General features: G+C 37.6%; 1 protein-coding gene across 1 annotated transcript in view; it reads left to right on the plus strand.

Moving 5' to 3' along the window:
• Positions 1–16,157, plus strand: part of LOC140850994 (mediator of RNA polymerase II transcription subunit 12-like) — a 31,738-nt gene that overhangs the window by 4,433 nt on the left and 11,148 nt on the right. Inside the window, exons 2-9 of the mRNA XM_073256103.1 lie at positions 1,831–1,887; positions 2,542–2,597; positions 7,785–7,856; positions 10,495–10,548; positions 10,671–10,778; positions 11,472–11,621; positions 11,731–12,084; positions 12,203–14,523. Coding sequence (XP_073112204.1) covers positions 1,831–1,887; positions 2,542–2,597; positions 7,785–7,856; positions 10,495–10,548; positions 10,671–10,778; positions 11,472–11,621; positions 11,731–12,084; positions 12,203–14,523 — 3,172 coding nt within the window. The remainder of the gene's footprint in view (positions 1–1,830; positions 1,888–2,541; positions 2,598–7,784; positions 7,857–10,494; positions 10,549–10,670; positions 10,779–11,471; positions 11,622–11,730; positions 12,085–12,202; positions 14,524–16,157) is intronic.

Below are 16,157 nucleotides of genomic sequence, written 5' to 3' on the forward strand. Positions count from 1 at the left end.
ATTTATTCACTTCCTCTTAATCCTACCCCTCTTCTTTGTTTTCACAAATGAGTGGTGGTAAAGTGATTGCAGTCACCACCACTAGATAAGTGGAGATGGAAGAAAAAAGGATAAATACTAGTTTTGAAGTTATTTTGATTTGCTTCCATCTCTCAATCTCCATGCCATTTGGATATCTTGTTATAAGCACTCCCTTAACCGACCAAAGTTTGCTTTTCTGCTTAGAACTCTTCATCCTTTTCTTTCTTTCAATCTCTTTATTGGCATAAATTTTGACAACTATTTGTACTAGTATCAGCATGGCTAGTTGTAATTGTATAAATTAGGCTATTGTCCTCATCAGTAGTTGCTGTTGAACCTGTAAGATATTTGAATTATATGACATAAAGAGAACACTTAAATTTAGAGTCCAAAAGGTGTCAGCTTATAATTATAGAAAATTATAAGGTTGCTTAACCAGGAATGGCAAGCTCATGACTAGACTTGCTCTTTTAGTTTTGTAGTTTTCTGTCATAGGCAAAACCTTTGTTTTTGTCACAGTATTGCTTCTAATGAATTTGTATTATGATAACACTCTACTTGGTGTATTTTTTAAGAAATGTGCCTTTGGTTCAGCATTTTTAACTAATATTTATGAGGCATTGGGAAGGAGATGTGCTTGGATATGCATTTAGGAATCGAGAATAACAGATGAAAGTCTTTAGCTGAAGTGAACAGAATCTCTGAAGGATTTCAAAGTGCTTGCATTAATGTGGAAGGCAGCCCTTTGTTGGAAGAATTAATGTAAAGGTTTGTAAAGCTGAACTCAAATAGTTAAAATGAGGTTCAATGGTTCAAGCAGGTGATATTTACAATTTGCCTGGGTCAGGTTTAACTTAACAAAATTGTAAAAAATTGGTTCTTGGTTAATTTGACACTTCAAATAAGAATTAAGCTATGAGTGACATCTGAATCGTGATAACTCTCTTTGGAGGTCAAACTATGCAGACACATGTTAGAACTCTGTGCACATATTAAAAAATTGACACCCTAAGTTGTGGTAAAATCAGTGTACATACACTTGGTTCAGTACTTCTCTGAGATTGCTGTTTAATTACAGGCCTATGTTTGCCGAACATTGACTTTGTCTACTAGGTCTGTGCACATCCTATATGGCAAGGAAATTATGGTGAGAAATAGTCCAGGGAGTTAATGATGGTGGCAAAATGATAATCACTATTAAGTTCTCTTGCTTGTGAAATAGTGCATTTGTTGGAGTCTAGCTATTGGCCATATAAATAGTCTAGGGAGTCAATGACGGTGATAATCATATTAAGCTCTCTTGCTTGTGAAACAGTGCATATGGTGCAGTCTAATTATTGGCATTTAGTCTTGTTGCATAAGCATAGTTGAGTCCTTTTGATATAAGTAAAACAGCTCAGTGGCTCAGCCACATGTACATCATTAGTTAGCTTTCTTCATAATCATTTCTTGCTCTGGAATGTTTTCCTAGTATGTATTTTCTATTTAATATGACTGGACCTCCAATAGCATGAAACTGCTAGTCATCTGGTGATGACTATTTTTACATGAAGAAGATTATGCTGGTAAACTTAAAAATACATGTTTTTTTAGTTACTTGAACTTCTATGTAAATGCATGCCTGATGACATTATATTCTGACTCATACATGGACATCTTGGCGAATAGCTGAGTGAAGCTGAAAGTTCATTTCGGTGGTGTTTATATTGAAGAAAGCCATTTCTACTTTCTTCAATATATTTCGACCTTCTTCTCCAAAGATTGTTGTTGTAAATCATTTCTTAAAAATTTGGACACTTGTTTTTGCAGGCGACATCCCAACTATCCCGTATAACCTAAGTGTGATAAAGAACCACTCAATTGCCGGTAACTTTGCACCTGAAAATAAAATCACATAGATTGTATTTTTTTTCTGGAGAGACACTCCTCATTATCAACTATGTTGGAACTCATTAATTTTTTTTCCATGATAAAGGTATCTTTTCCTCTGTGTCATATATTTACAATATCCTGTTATGTATTTTCTCTCTCACCTTGTAGCTACAAAGTGAACTGAAAAAACCATTTTCACATTTTTCACATAATCATATGCCCATGTTAGTTCCATTCTCTCTGCTTGCTGATGCAAAGTGATCTTAAGAATTAACTTTTTCACAATATGCCTGCGCTATACCTGTTTTTATGTATGTGAACATTATACTCTTTTCTTATAATTCTTAAAACTCTTGCATAGACTTGGGCCGCCGGACTTCTATCCCCAAACCCCAAACTGTCCTGAAGAGACACTAACAAGAGAATATCTGCAATTTGGATACAAAGAGACTGTTGGAGGAATTGAGGTGGGTTCTCTTTATCATTGTTTTTTCTGTTTTTTTTTTAATTTTTTGGGGCACCAGCATAGCTTTACCATAGTTTAGTACCTGAAATGTTTTGTTTTCTTTCATCTCTTCCCTATTTATATAACTTTGTGTAATATTGAGACTTTCTCATTCTTTTGATACTAACTTGTTGGATGTCTAGGAGGGGAAGATTTGTGGAATCGGAACCATCTGTCTACTTCGAACTTGATTAGCAAGGTTGCCTTTCTTTGCTATTTTGACATTAAGATAAAATTGTGAGTTCAAGATTGTCACACCCCAAATCCAGAACATGACTTGACTATGCTGCTATGGTGTTACCGGCCCATGATAACATGAAGTCAACTATAGCAACTTGTACAAAATCCAACTTATACAAAATATAACAAAGAAAAGGTCCAAAGTCTCCCATCAATTAAGTAAAGAAATAAGTTGCTGGTACATGGCTTTTAAACCAAAATTAAAATGTTCAAAGTCCCATAATCTCAAAATCCACATAACATCCACTATAAGTCCATAATATCATTGGTCATCTAATAACTAATAATTTGCTGCAAAAGCCTTCAAGCTTGCTAGCACGAATCCCAAGCTTGGATCACTCCTTGCTCCTAGTGACCTTACTTGCCTAAAAGGATAAAAAAAAGAGCTACACATCTCAGTAAGCGAACCTCACATTACTTTACCAGATCAAGTGTAAGTTTTACATGACTTAGTAAATCATTTAGAGATAATAACTTCTTATTTCATAGTAACAATATAATACAACAAGTCATAAAACCAATTATGCTTTCACATATGCATAAACCATACAATTTCATAAATATGATTCTAAGCAGTGATTGAAGTCTCGGCGGGATGGGGGCCGTCTTGGCCATTCCATCCTGTTTGTTTGGGATTCCGGCATTAGGGACGGGTGCGGGACTTCGAAACGTATTTCCAGCTTTCGTCCTGACCATTCTGTCTTCATCCCAGCCGGATCAGGCGTCGGTATTGCCGTCCCAGTCGTGCCTTAACTAATTCTTTTCAAATGTCGATGATGATTCGTAGTTTGAACGGCTCATTCGTTGCCAAGGGGGGAGAATGAAGGAAAGGGGAGTACTGGCCTTTTTCGTGCATCGGCACCGGAGGGAGCACGGCATTTGCCCTTCGATTCTAATTTCCGAAGCAGAGTACGTCAGTGGGAGAACAACTAGTGAAGGAGAAGGGAGGAGAGAGGAGGGAGGTCATTGGATTTTTTCCACATGGAGCATCGAAGCCAATCGAGACTCGGGAGGGAGGAGAGAGACCGCAGGGGCAGGAAAGAGGGTTCGGGATCTTCAGGCGAGAAATTGTTTCACGCACTAGGTCCAAGTGAACCAGGGCAAATCTCGGAGCATATGCATGGTGGATAGCGTGCAATCGGGAATTGGTGAAATACAAGGGGTAGCGTGGCGTGTTATCCACTGTGGGATTTGACGCGGTCCAATTGCACTTGGTGCACAAACCAGGTCCAAGTGAACTAGGTTAAATCCCAGAGCATATGCACGGTCGGTAGCGTGCAATTGGGAATTGGTGAAATACAAGGGGTAGCATGGCGGGTTATCCACTATGGGATTTGATGCGGCCCAATTGCATCTGGTGCATGCCATCCACAGTGGGATTTGACTCGATCCAATTGCACTTGATGCATGCAATCATGATACAGATTCTTCTTGTGGGTTGCGCGATGTGATCCATTCGATCTTGTCCGTTCGATTGCATTCACAAGATACAGCTCTCAAAATGTTTCAAGTCCATGATTTATCTTGACCTGAGCAACGTACCTACAGGCCCTACACAGCTGCTTTGATCGACGCCCGTGACTTTGCTTGACACTCATCTATTTATGCATGGTCAGATGCTGCTTAGGTCAGGTCAGGATTCCTATCCTATATATTTTTTTTAAATCGGACAAATCATATTCATCTGTGCCTTAGAAGTTCAAAATATTTAAACAATAAATAGATCAATAAAATTTAAGATAAATTCAAAAATAATATATATATATATATATATATATATATATATATATATATATATATATATATATATATATATATATGTAATGGCATCCTAAGCATGTATTGGGACGTCCGATCGGGACGGGGTGGGACGTGGGGCATCCCGTTCCGGATGAAAATTGGGATGCCCTCATCCCACGAGATTTAAAACCTTGATTCCAAGTGTAATAAATAACTAGGGTCATAAAATATTTGCCATTTAGCCATGTCATAATACAAAATAATACTTTCAGATATAATGCTAAGGTCACTTTATGCTTGTGATAGTGCCGTGATTGATTAAGTATCACAATATGCCAGCTATTATAACCTATTGGCAGGGCCATATGCCAACTAATACAACTTGCTGGTGGGATTGTATGCCAACTATTACAACCTATTGGTGGAGCCGTATCCCAACTATTACAATCTATTGGTAGGGCCATATGGCATATGCCAACAATTATAACGTATTCAGGGGGCCATATAAAGCTATCTAAGAGCCTTTAGTTATATTTTCTGGAAATAAATTTTCTTAAATCATTTTTCTTAATGCATATTTTTTTTAAAACATACATATATAGATAGGTTGAAAGGCATTGAATGGCATTATAGAGTTCATGGTTCATAAACAAGTTATTAACAATAAAGCATTTATGGAACTATTCTTTTTATGACAAAATACAATTTTCATAATATTATATGCTTAATTCTTCATTTAAGAGATTTAGAATCATTAATGTCAAATATCATTTATAATTTTTACAAAATCTTAAGCATTGAAAATAACCACTAGTTCGAAAACTAGTAAGGATTGTTGGGGTTACTTACCTCTTTTCACCTTGAAACCTCAAAATTCAATTAAGCAAATCAACCAAACCCATTCAATGCCATTTAGAGCCCAATTAATTCATATTCAACAACCTTAATGGTGGTAAAGTTTCAAATAATAGAAAAAGAACATGGTTGGTTGGATGACAACATTTGATAGCTTTGGGTAGGTCGGATCTAAGTGATTCAATTGGTGGATTGGAGCAAAGATTGAGGGATCGTTAATGATGGGTTTTAGGGATGCTTAACAAATTGTGGGGTGAGGGGTTAGCGCACTACCTGGTACCAAGGTGGTTTAGAGTCTGTTTAAAAGGATCTGGTTGGTCCATAGAAAAGGAGTGCGGGACCCTCCATCGGGGTCCATAGTTAATGTAGAAGGAGAAAGAGGATAATAGAGAAGAGGAAAAGAAAGTGAAGAGAGAAAGGGAGTGAAGACAGAAATAGAGAGAGGAAAGAGAGAGAAAGAAGAGAGAAGATGGCCTCCTCAGAACAAGGGAAGAAGGGAGGACATACGGTTGGATGGCGATGGTCAGGGGGTTGTGGTTTACGACGACTATGAGCGGAGGTGAAAGGTTAGCGATGATAGCTGTCATGTGGAAGAGAAGGGAAAGAATAAAAATAAGGGAGGGTGGCATGGTGTTTAAATCATGGAGGAAGGCCAACTATAGTGGCGATAGCATTGGTTAGAGGACTGGCCTCCAGCAAGGGTTGTGATAGTAGCGATGCTGGCGATGGTTGATGGTGGAAGCAAGCAAAACGGGAAAAAAAAGGTGAAGAGGAAGCAAGAGAGGAATTTATTAGCAAAATTTGGTGATTTCTTATTGGAATTCAAGGCTGATAGTGGTGACCTTGATGCGAGAACGGTAGGAAGGGTGAGTATCAGAGAGGGGAAGAGGCGAGTTCCAATGAGTATTGTGACCATGATTCCGGTAGGCATAGAAACATGGCATGGGGAACTCAAGTGAGAGAAAGAGAAAAAAAGCGATGCTTGACAGTGGTGGGTCGTGGAGGGGCGTCTTCTTATATAGGAGCCGTTGGGTTCCTTCTGAGTATAGTGGCCTTAGGACTCCAATTTCTATTTGGAATCCATTGGGAAGAAGACTCCCATTGGGAATTTACTACTAGGCTGATACGTCCTGTTGCCTAGAGATAGCAACCCAAGTGGGGGACGGGTGAATTGGGTTCTTTAAAAAATTAAATGTCAAGTATGTGCTCTAATTGCTAATTGCAAAAGTGTAAGCGTTAGTGATGTGCAAGCAAAAGAATATTTAAAGCAACAGAAAAAAGTAAGTAATTACACAATCACAAACATAAGAAGTTTATAGTGGTTTGGTGCCAAATTTAGTACCTATGTCCATTCTCTAAGACCACCCGCTTGGGAATTGCAACTATAATTCTCTTGATCACAGTCGATTGTCTTGTTCGAGCTTACAATCAAATCCAATTGGTTTTGCATAGCTCATAAACCAAATCCTTAACACAGGTGATTTTACTGGGATCAGCAACCAAAACCTTCTCAACTAAGTCTCCTAAGATTTAGTCAAATATACATTTAATTCTGGGCTTGGATTAGCCTTTATCCCTAAGTTTTTATCCCCAAGAAACTTGTCACAAAGCAATGAATACATCGAGTATTTAAAGCTGAAAACAAAACTCGTTGAAGCTCAATGGAAGTCGCTGATGAAGCTTCTTTGAATGCTTTGACTTCCTCCTTAATTGCTTGAGAGAGGGTAGCTGAATTGCTTTGATGGATTTCTTAGTTAATAATACACTTAATGAATGTTTTTGTCCTCATTTTTTGGATGTATTGAATGTTTTGAAGGAGTGGAATTGAATGCACCCTCAAAAGTCCTTTTCTTTGGGTCCCTTTTTACTTGAATAAGTTCCCCACTTGACTTCCTTGCTTAAATATGCTCAAAAATGATTGGAAGGGACAATTTGACCATTGGAGAGCTCAAACAAGTAGTTATCCCCTTTTCTGCTTGTTGAGAAGTTTCGAAAAATTAGTCGTTGGGTTGTCAGGCGTTGAGGGGTCGACTCGTCTTTATTTGGGGTTAACTCCTGTCAGGAGTCGACTTGTGAAGCACAGTATCTTACGACAGCTCTCTGGGATTGACTCACCCCATCATGCGATCAACTTGTGAAGTACTGGGGTCGACTTGGGAACATGCCTTTTTTTCACTGCTTTCTGTCTTCACCCTGAGATCATAAAAATTTAAATGTGGTTAAGCAGAACTTGCAAACCTTCTGTGATGACTTTATTGGAGACTTTTTTTAAAGAAATTTGTCAGCATGAAAATTAAATACCCAAAATGTTTATTTAGTTCTGGTTCAAGTATTAATGAAGTTATATGCATTCCTGATCTGCATATTTGCTTAATCATGCTCCTTTCTCGCATGCGTGCCTTGAGATGCTATGTGCTATTTATCATATAATTTGATTTGGTTGACTGATTTTTTTTAGGTTGTAGTTTATTTCACGTTTCATTTTCTTGTGGTCTTGCTTGAACCCTTTGGAGTTTGGACATATTTATAATGTGTTCTTTTTGGATGTTAGGAAGCTAAAGAGATTGCATTGGTTCAGATTCCAAATTTTTTAACGCCTGATCTTATCATAAAACGGAAAGAGGTAATCTTATCTTGGATCAAACATTAATGATGAATGCATATTTTTCTGAAGTTGCTCATTCTTTCACTGCATAAACAATTATTTTAGTGAATTTAGTTCCTCAAGCTCAAATTACGTAGTATTTATCTATTCTGAATTGTAAAATAATAGAATAACTATCTTTCTTTTTCTGTTTGATTTTATTTTGTTGAGAGTAAAAAGATGGAATAAATGCATATGTACAATCAAAATCAAGGCGCTGGGAGAAGTAGTCTCAGTGATGCTGTGAACCCCCTGCCCTTAAGAAAAATTAAGAGGAAAAAAAAAATCTTTCATTTATTTGTATCATAATTATTTATTTTAATGTTTTGGCATTGCAAGAACACTGTGGTTGGTTGTTTGGTTGAAAGATTGTACTATAGGCTATTTTTTGGTGCATATGGGGTGAAGACTATGTTTGGTGGAATAATGAGTAAATGAGAGACAGTATCCTCCTATAAGGCTTCTGAGATTCTTCAAAGCCCAAAATACTAACAAGACTACCAAGAAGACTGGCAAATATTGTTACCATAGACCTATAAAAGGAATCATGGTCTATGTTTAGGGGTCCAGTGGATTTGCTTGGTTTCGTTAGTGGCTTGAGCTTCATGGTGCAAATTGATTTCTGGCTCATGATGTGTACTTAGTTCCTTCTTGTTGCTAAAGAGTTTTGGGTTGGGTTTAGTCTAAGCCACTCTTGGTTTTCTTCATGTCTGAATCATTAGGGCTAGACTCCTCTACTTGGATAATTTCGGTAGCATTTGGCATCACTTATAGTTTTCAGCTTTTGTTTTCTTAAAAACCAAATGCAGTTAATAGTTTGCAGACTGTAAATAACAGATAATGATGGATAAGGACAACAAGTTTTAAGTAATGTTGTTTCATTTGATTTAGGTAATCTTATGCATGATTCATTATATAGTAATGAAGAAGATGACAAAATTTTAAAGATGGATTTAATTAGTGCATTCATTGTTTCCCTAAATCATTGTCTTTAATCATTCTTCTTGGTCAATCATTTCTCAGGCTACTTTTCCATGGAAATCCATTGACCAAATGACATTAATTGGTCAGTAAGCTACCCCATTTTTGTCATGACACAGTTCATTGATTCAATCAAAAGAAAGAATTAGAAAAGTTATCATTGAAATGTCTGTTGTCTATGATTAGAGATCCATGTATGTGTGATGGTGTCTTTATGTGCATATGTCTTTCCTTCTCTTTCCTGTCTCTCTTTTCTTTTTCTTCTTCTTTTCTTCCTTCCTTTCCTTCTTCTTCTTCCCTTTCTTTCTTTTCTTTTCTTCCTTGCTTTCTTTCCTTTTTTCTTCATCTTTCCTTTTAAACATCCATAAACCTCAATTAACCCTCGAAAACAAAAAAAATTTAAAAACCAAAAAAGAAAACCAAAAAATGTTGTATTGGTACTGAACTAGTGCACATTTGCATGTTGAATGTCAGTATGTATGGTTTGGTACGATATCATACCAGTTTGGTATTGGTATGGTACTCAGTACCAAAACAGGACCTTGGTGGAGTTGATGGTGGTGGCTGATGGCCGATGACTGGCGATGGTAGCAGCGGGGACCAATGTAGTGGTAGTAAGACCTGATGGAGGCAGCGGTGGTGGGCATGGGTGGTTTTGGTTTTCAAAATCTTTGAAACAAATTTTTTTATTTTCCATGTTTCCTAGAAACTGGGAAAGAATTTTCAAAAAAACTGAAAATAGAAACTGGATTACCAAGCCTTTTTTGCCTAGATTTCTTTATGTTTGAAATAAAAATTGAAAACTGGAAATGATGCCAAACAGGGCCTTAGTTTTGTCCTTATTCATTTAGTTTTTTTTTTTCAGGTTGGGGGGGGACGGGGAGGGGGGTGGGGGCGGGGTCCTTCTTTTTTAGATATTGATACATCCCAACTAGAGAAATAGATCTAGTTTATGGACCAAAGCCCAAATGGTTTGTCAAAATAGGTCCCATATCAGGTGTGGACGTACCCACTTGTTCTATTAATGAGATGGTACTCCTTCAGAAAAGTTGATGACCCACTCTTCTAGCTGTTGCTTAAAAACAAGGAAAAGCATAAGGCTTGTTGTCATGCTTAACCTGCAGCTACAATACATACAATAATATATAAGACAAAGTGCTACCATGATGATGGAGGGGAATTCCATGAATTTTGGGCTTGCACGCAAAAGGAAAAAGTTACTTCGTTGTCTTAATAAAAAAAACCTGTTGAAACAGGTCATTTTATAGGCAGATTAATTCTTATCCATAGCTTAGAAGACTTAATAAAAAGAATCTGTTGAGACAGGTCATTTTTTTCGGTTAAGTTAATTTTTCAAAATAGTTGCATTTGACAGATGCAACCATTGCTACATTAAAAGTTATGTGCAAAGATTAATTCTTATCTATATCTTACAAGACTTGTCATTCTCTGTTTTACCATGTATAATCCATTATCAATTAACTTGCTCCTCTATCTTAATAAAAAGAATCTGTTTAGACAGGTCATTTTCTTGGTCAAGTTAATTTTTTAAGATAGTTTTATTTGGCAGAAGCAACCATTGCTAGGTTAAAAGTTAGTGCTCAACTAATATTTATCATGCTGGTTGTATGTTAAGGCAATACGAAAAAAGCTCAGAGCTATCAATGAATCTCGCGCACGAAAGAGAAAGGTAATTGTTTACATGTTTTGCACCAGATTGATATAAAGTCTAATATTTATTGGCTACTTGCTTATTTATAAATATTCTGCATAATTTTGTGAACTAATCCTTGAGTCTCTGATGTTTGACAGGCTGGCCAGGTTTATGGAGTGCCTCTTTCTGGATCTCTACTGATAAAACCTGGTGTTTTCCCAGAGCAAAGGCATTGTAGTGAAGACTTACGCAGGAAATGGATCGAGGTTTATGAGTTTGAATATGATGCTGTATTTTTTTCTTTTAGCTATGACAGTTTGCTGATTTTTTTTTTGAGCTTGCCTCTCTTTCATTGTCTGTCAACTTCATCAATCATTATGGATTTCTAGATTTTGATCCAAGCCAAACGGAATATGTTTTCACCTGTTCTATTTTGATCATAAAGATTATATTCTATGTGCTTATTTGCCACAAACATATTCCATTAAATTTTAACGAAATTTCTTTTTATATAGAAAATGGCACTCTACTGGTTTTTCTGCTTCCTTTCTTTCATCCTAACTTATTGTCTTTCTGATGTTCTTCATCATCAATATTTTGAATTCAAATTGGGTTCACTATTTGGGAGCCACCATCTTGTTAGCAGTTAATCATGTTTGGCTGAAACTTATCAGCCATTTTATTATGTTGTTTCCTTTCTTTTTAGTTTCTATCTGCTTTTGCACCAGTGTTCAGCAATAAATTCAATTCGTTCTTGGATTTTTGTTCATGATGTATTTTGAGTCAGCATGTTAACAGTTAATCATGCTTAGCTGTGACTTATGAGCCGTTTTATTTTGTGTTTCCTTTCTTTTTAATTTTTTATCTGCTTTGCACTAGCCTTTAATAATAAAGTTAATTCTTTCTTGGATTTTTCTTCATTTATTTTGAACACGCGGACTTTTCACCGTTCTGTGCAGGCTCTATCACAACATCATAAACGATTGCATTCCTTGGCCGAACTTGTTCCTCATGGTTACAGACGCAAATTTCTCTTTGAAGTCCTTATTCGCCATAGTGTGCCTTTTTTAAGAGCAACATGGTTTATCAAAGTGACTTATCTTAATCAGGTGTGAAGCTACTTGCAGCTATCTAAAAACATTAGTTTGTTATCTGAATTTCTGTTCTACTTGATTGTTGCTTATCCAGTTCATGGTAATTGTGTATGCATATTTGCAGGTTCAGCCTGCCTTCACCAGTGTTTCTTCTGGGGCTCCAGATAAGACACAATTATCTTGTGCGGATTTATGGACCAAGGATGTTATTGGATACTTGCAACAGCTCTTGAATGAATTTTTCTGTAAGGATGGTTCTCTTCCACCTTCGTCCGGTAGGGATCAATCATCACAGGGTCTTATTGCCGGACCTGGATCAGCACAACACAAAGGTGACACTGTCCCATCTACTTCTGATGATGAGGAACCTTCCCTGCACTTTAAATGGTTGTATATGGTGCAGCTTCTACGATGGCATTATTCAGAAGGATTGCTGCTTCCTTCTCTTATCATCGAGTGGGTCCTTAGTCAACTTCAGGTAAATGATAGTCTTTCCTAGGAAAAAAGAGAGAGACCTTGTTATATGTCAAATTATTGGATCCACACCTCCCGAGATCTTTGTCAGGCATTAATGCTTGTTCAATCTATGCATTCAGGAGAAGGATTCAGCTGAAGCGTTAGAGTTGCTTTTGCCTGTCGTGTTTGATTTAATAGAGAGCATTGTGATGTCACAGACCTTTGTACGCATGCTTGTGGAAATAGCTGTCCGGTCCATCAATGGCCTTTCTTCCAGTGACTCTAGTTCAGAAGATAATTTGAAAAAGCAATCGCTTACTTCTTCACTGGTTTGTATCCTTCGGTACATGATTATTTCTGTGCCGGATACTTTTGTTGCTTTGGATTGCTTTCCTCTACCATCCTGTGTGGTACCTGATTTAAATTGTGGAAATACTGCACCAAAAGTACCTGAGGGTGTAGATAGTGTATGCTTTGACATGCAAGATACTTATCTTCAGTACTTGTCCTGTGGCTATACTGTTTCCTCTATTCAGAAACGTGCATCTAATCTTGCCAAACTCGTAAACCCTAGTTTTCAAGGTCACGGTGGAGCTAAAGTTGTGCAAGCTTTGGATAGAGCTTTGATAACTGGCGATCTGAAGTTTGCCTATAACTCTCTCTTTGAAGGTTTGTCTGATATGGCTATTGAAGAGCAATGGGTTGCTGAAGTCAGTCCATGTTTGCGGTCTTCTTTGAAGTGGATTGCAACTGTTGGCTTGCCTTTTATTTGCTCTGTATTTTTTCTATGTGAATGGGCGACATGTGATTATAGAGATTGCCGTACTGTCCTCCCACAGAGTCAAAAACTTACGGGCAGAAAAGATTTTTCACAAGTGTATATTGCACTCTTGCTTTTGAAGCTTAAACTTGAAGACATGCATAGCTCATCCCAGTCTAAGAGTGGCTGTACATTGTTATTCAGTAGCAGCGGAAAAGCAACTTCTGTTCATGACACTTCATTAGGTGGAACATTGGTGGAAAACTTTCCAGATGTGAATAATGTGATGTTCTCTGGCAGCAGAAAGCATAAAATTGATATTTTTCAAAGTCCTGGTCCGTTGCATGACATTATTGTGTGTTGGCTAGATCAGCATGAAGTTGGGAATGCTGGGGGTTTTAAGCGTGTTGAAGTTTTCATGATGGAACTCATTCGTAATGGCATCTTCTATCCTCAGGCTTATGTAAGGCAGCTCATTGTTAGTGGAATCATGGATAGGAATGTGACTGCTGTGGATTTGGAAAGACAAAGAAAACATCTAAAAATTCTGAAGCAGCTGCCAGGGTCCTGTTTGGTTGATGTTCTAGAAGAAGCAAAAATTGTGGAAGCCCCACTGTTATATGAGATTGTTTGTGTTTACTCAAATGAGCGTCAGCTTGTGCTTTGTGGACGGGTGAGTGGTAAGTTCAAGGACAGAGGCACCAAAGATTACAGGTATCAGAGTTTTGCTCTACAAAAACATAAGGATCATTCTGCTGCTGTAAGAGATCGTAAGTGTGTCAAAACAAAAGATGAAGCTGCTGAGCTGAAGATTTTGATTTCAACTCTTTTGCACTTTCCTTATTCGATGCGAGTTGAAATGCACCCTGGTGAATCTCAGAGGAGTTTCAAGAGACCTTTGAGTTCATTTGACATAAAAGTTGATTTGACAGAAGCGACACCTGGCTGTCAGGAATGTAGGCATGCAAAGAGGCAAAAGTTAGGTGATGAAAGGAGCTCTCTTCGTCAAGGATTTTCTTTGAACCAATCAGATGATGAAGATACTTGGTGGGTGAGGAAGGGACTTAAATCCCAGGAGTCGTTCAAGGTGGAGCTGCCTCTTAAATCAACTAAACTTCCCTCAAGGGGTAGGCAAAAAACTGCACGTAGAACACAAAGTCTAGCACAGCTGGCAGCTGCTAGGATTGAAAGCAGCCAGGGGACATCTACTAGTCATGTATGTGATAACAAAGAGAGCTGTCCTCACCACAAATCTGTCAGTGAAGGTGATGTTCCTAAAGATGTTGACCGGATGAAAACAACACATCTCAGCAATATTGTGAAGGCCATAAAGCAGCTTAGATGGCTTGAGAGGAGATCCATATCAATTTGGTTGTTAAAAACAATCAGGCAGCTTGTTGAACAAAATGAAAAACCTACTTCCAAGGTCAGTAATTGTACTGGGATCTTTTCTGTACTGACTGATGATAGAAATGCTGTTCAATGGAGGATTGGTGAAGATGAGCTATTGTCCATTCTGTGTATATTGGATGTAGCTTCTGACCTAGTTTCAGCAGTAAAATTCCTGCTATGGTTGTTACCAAAGACTCTTGGTGGACCCAGCATTGCTGTTCATGCTGGGAGAAGTATTATTTTACCCCAAAATACAGAAAACCAAGTCAGCCAAGTTGGGGAGGCATTTCTTTTATCATCCCTGCAAAGGTATTGGATTCTTTTTTTTTTTTTCCAATTGCCTAAAAATCTTGTGAATGATACTTGTCTTAATTTATGGAGAATATGTTTGATCTTTTTCCAGCTCTTGTTCATAATGATTGTGTGATCAAAGTCTGCTTAGTTTTTGCCTTTAGTTCTAGACATCCATACCTGGCTGATGTGCTCTATACCCATTGATTTTTATTCTGTTGGCAACAACTGTCATTACAAAATTCCTGCATTTCCATTTCACTTCATTATCAGCATTACATTAGTTGCTTTTTTTTTTGGATTACAATTGTAGTGATGTCTTATATTTTGCTCTCACTTTTCATATTTTACATTAGGTGGCATTTGGTATCACTTCCATTTTCCTTATTTTGAAAAACAGAAAATAAATATTTTATTTCGTAATTTTTAAAAGTATAAACATGTTTGGTATAATCAATTATTTTTGTAAAATCACAAACATGTTACTAGTGACCCAGGCAGTGGTAGTGGTGGTGGAGACGAGGCTGTAGTGGTAGTGGTGGTGACGATAGTGATGGTGGGGGCACTGACCATATGTGGTGATGGTGATGGTGGTGATATGGAAGAGGCCGTGGTGGTGACGACAATGTGGAGGTGGTGGGGTTGTGGCGGTGGTGGAAATGATGGCAGGGCTGATGGTAGAAATGATGGCAGTGGCGGCGGCGGTGGTGGTGGTGGAGACAATAGGGGCGGTGGCGGTGATGGTGGATATGATGGCGGTGGCAACAATTGTGGCAAAGGTGGAGCCGTGGAGGTGGTGTTGGTGGTGGTAAAAGATGTTTGAAAATAGTGAAAGTAACAATTTCTTTCTTTCATTTTTTTCTAAACATAATGAAGATGACTTTCATTTTTCTCTAGACATAATAAAAATGGCTTTTGAAAATAGAAAATAAAAGCAGTAGCGCGTAATATGTTTTTTGCACTGGTTTCTAGGATTTTATTTTTAAAATAGGAAATAATAAATGAAAGCGATGTGAAACAGGCCCTTCGTTTCTGTTTTTTTTTCATGCTATGTGTGAAATGAAGAAAGGGGAGTTGTTGTACAGAACTATGAGAACTTGCTTTTGATATCATTATCTGATCGAGAGAAGATTGGTTGCTTCTTATTCTGCTATGTGTTCTGCAGTTGTTTGGAAGTTCCCTTGGAACTTATATATTGAACTTAGACTCCATGTCCTGATCACAGATAAGGGTCAGTGCAACATTTTTTTCTTGACAAGAAGACAAACATACTATTAAGTCTCTAGTATGTAGTATGAAAAAATAAAAAGAGACCATCATCTCAGCAATCATTAGGAAAGTAGAACAAGTTAGACATGCCGTTTCATTGTTGTTATGTTAGCATATGATGCAAGAATAAATCGAGACATGTGAAAGGACAACTCAGCAATGGGGCAATTGAATTTGAGGCTGGCCTCTGACTAATTACCATTTTATGTTGAAATCCTGTTGATTGAATTATTTTATCCAGTCCTTGATTTTGATGGCCATCTTCTGTTTAATTCCTGGTCTGTTCATAATTTTGTAGAAAACAAGGACAACTCTGTAGTCTGTACAAAAACAAGCCTAACTCTATGCAAAACACAAGCCCGACTCTTTACAGGGAAGAAAGG

Source organism: Elaeis guineensis, chromosome 4 (genome assembly GCF_000442705.2).
Source record: "Elaeis guineensis isolate ETL-2024a chromosome 4, EG11, whole genome shotgun sequence".
NCBI classification, from domain to species: domain Eukaryota; kingdom Viridiplantae; phylum Streptophyta; class Magnoliopsida; order Arecales; family Arecaceae; genus Elaeis; species Elaeis guineensis.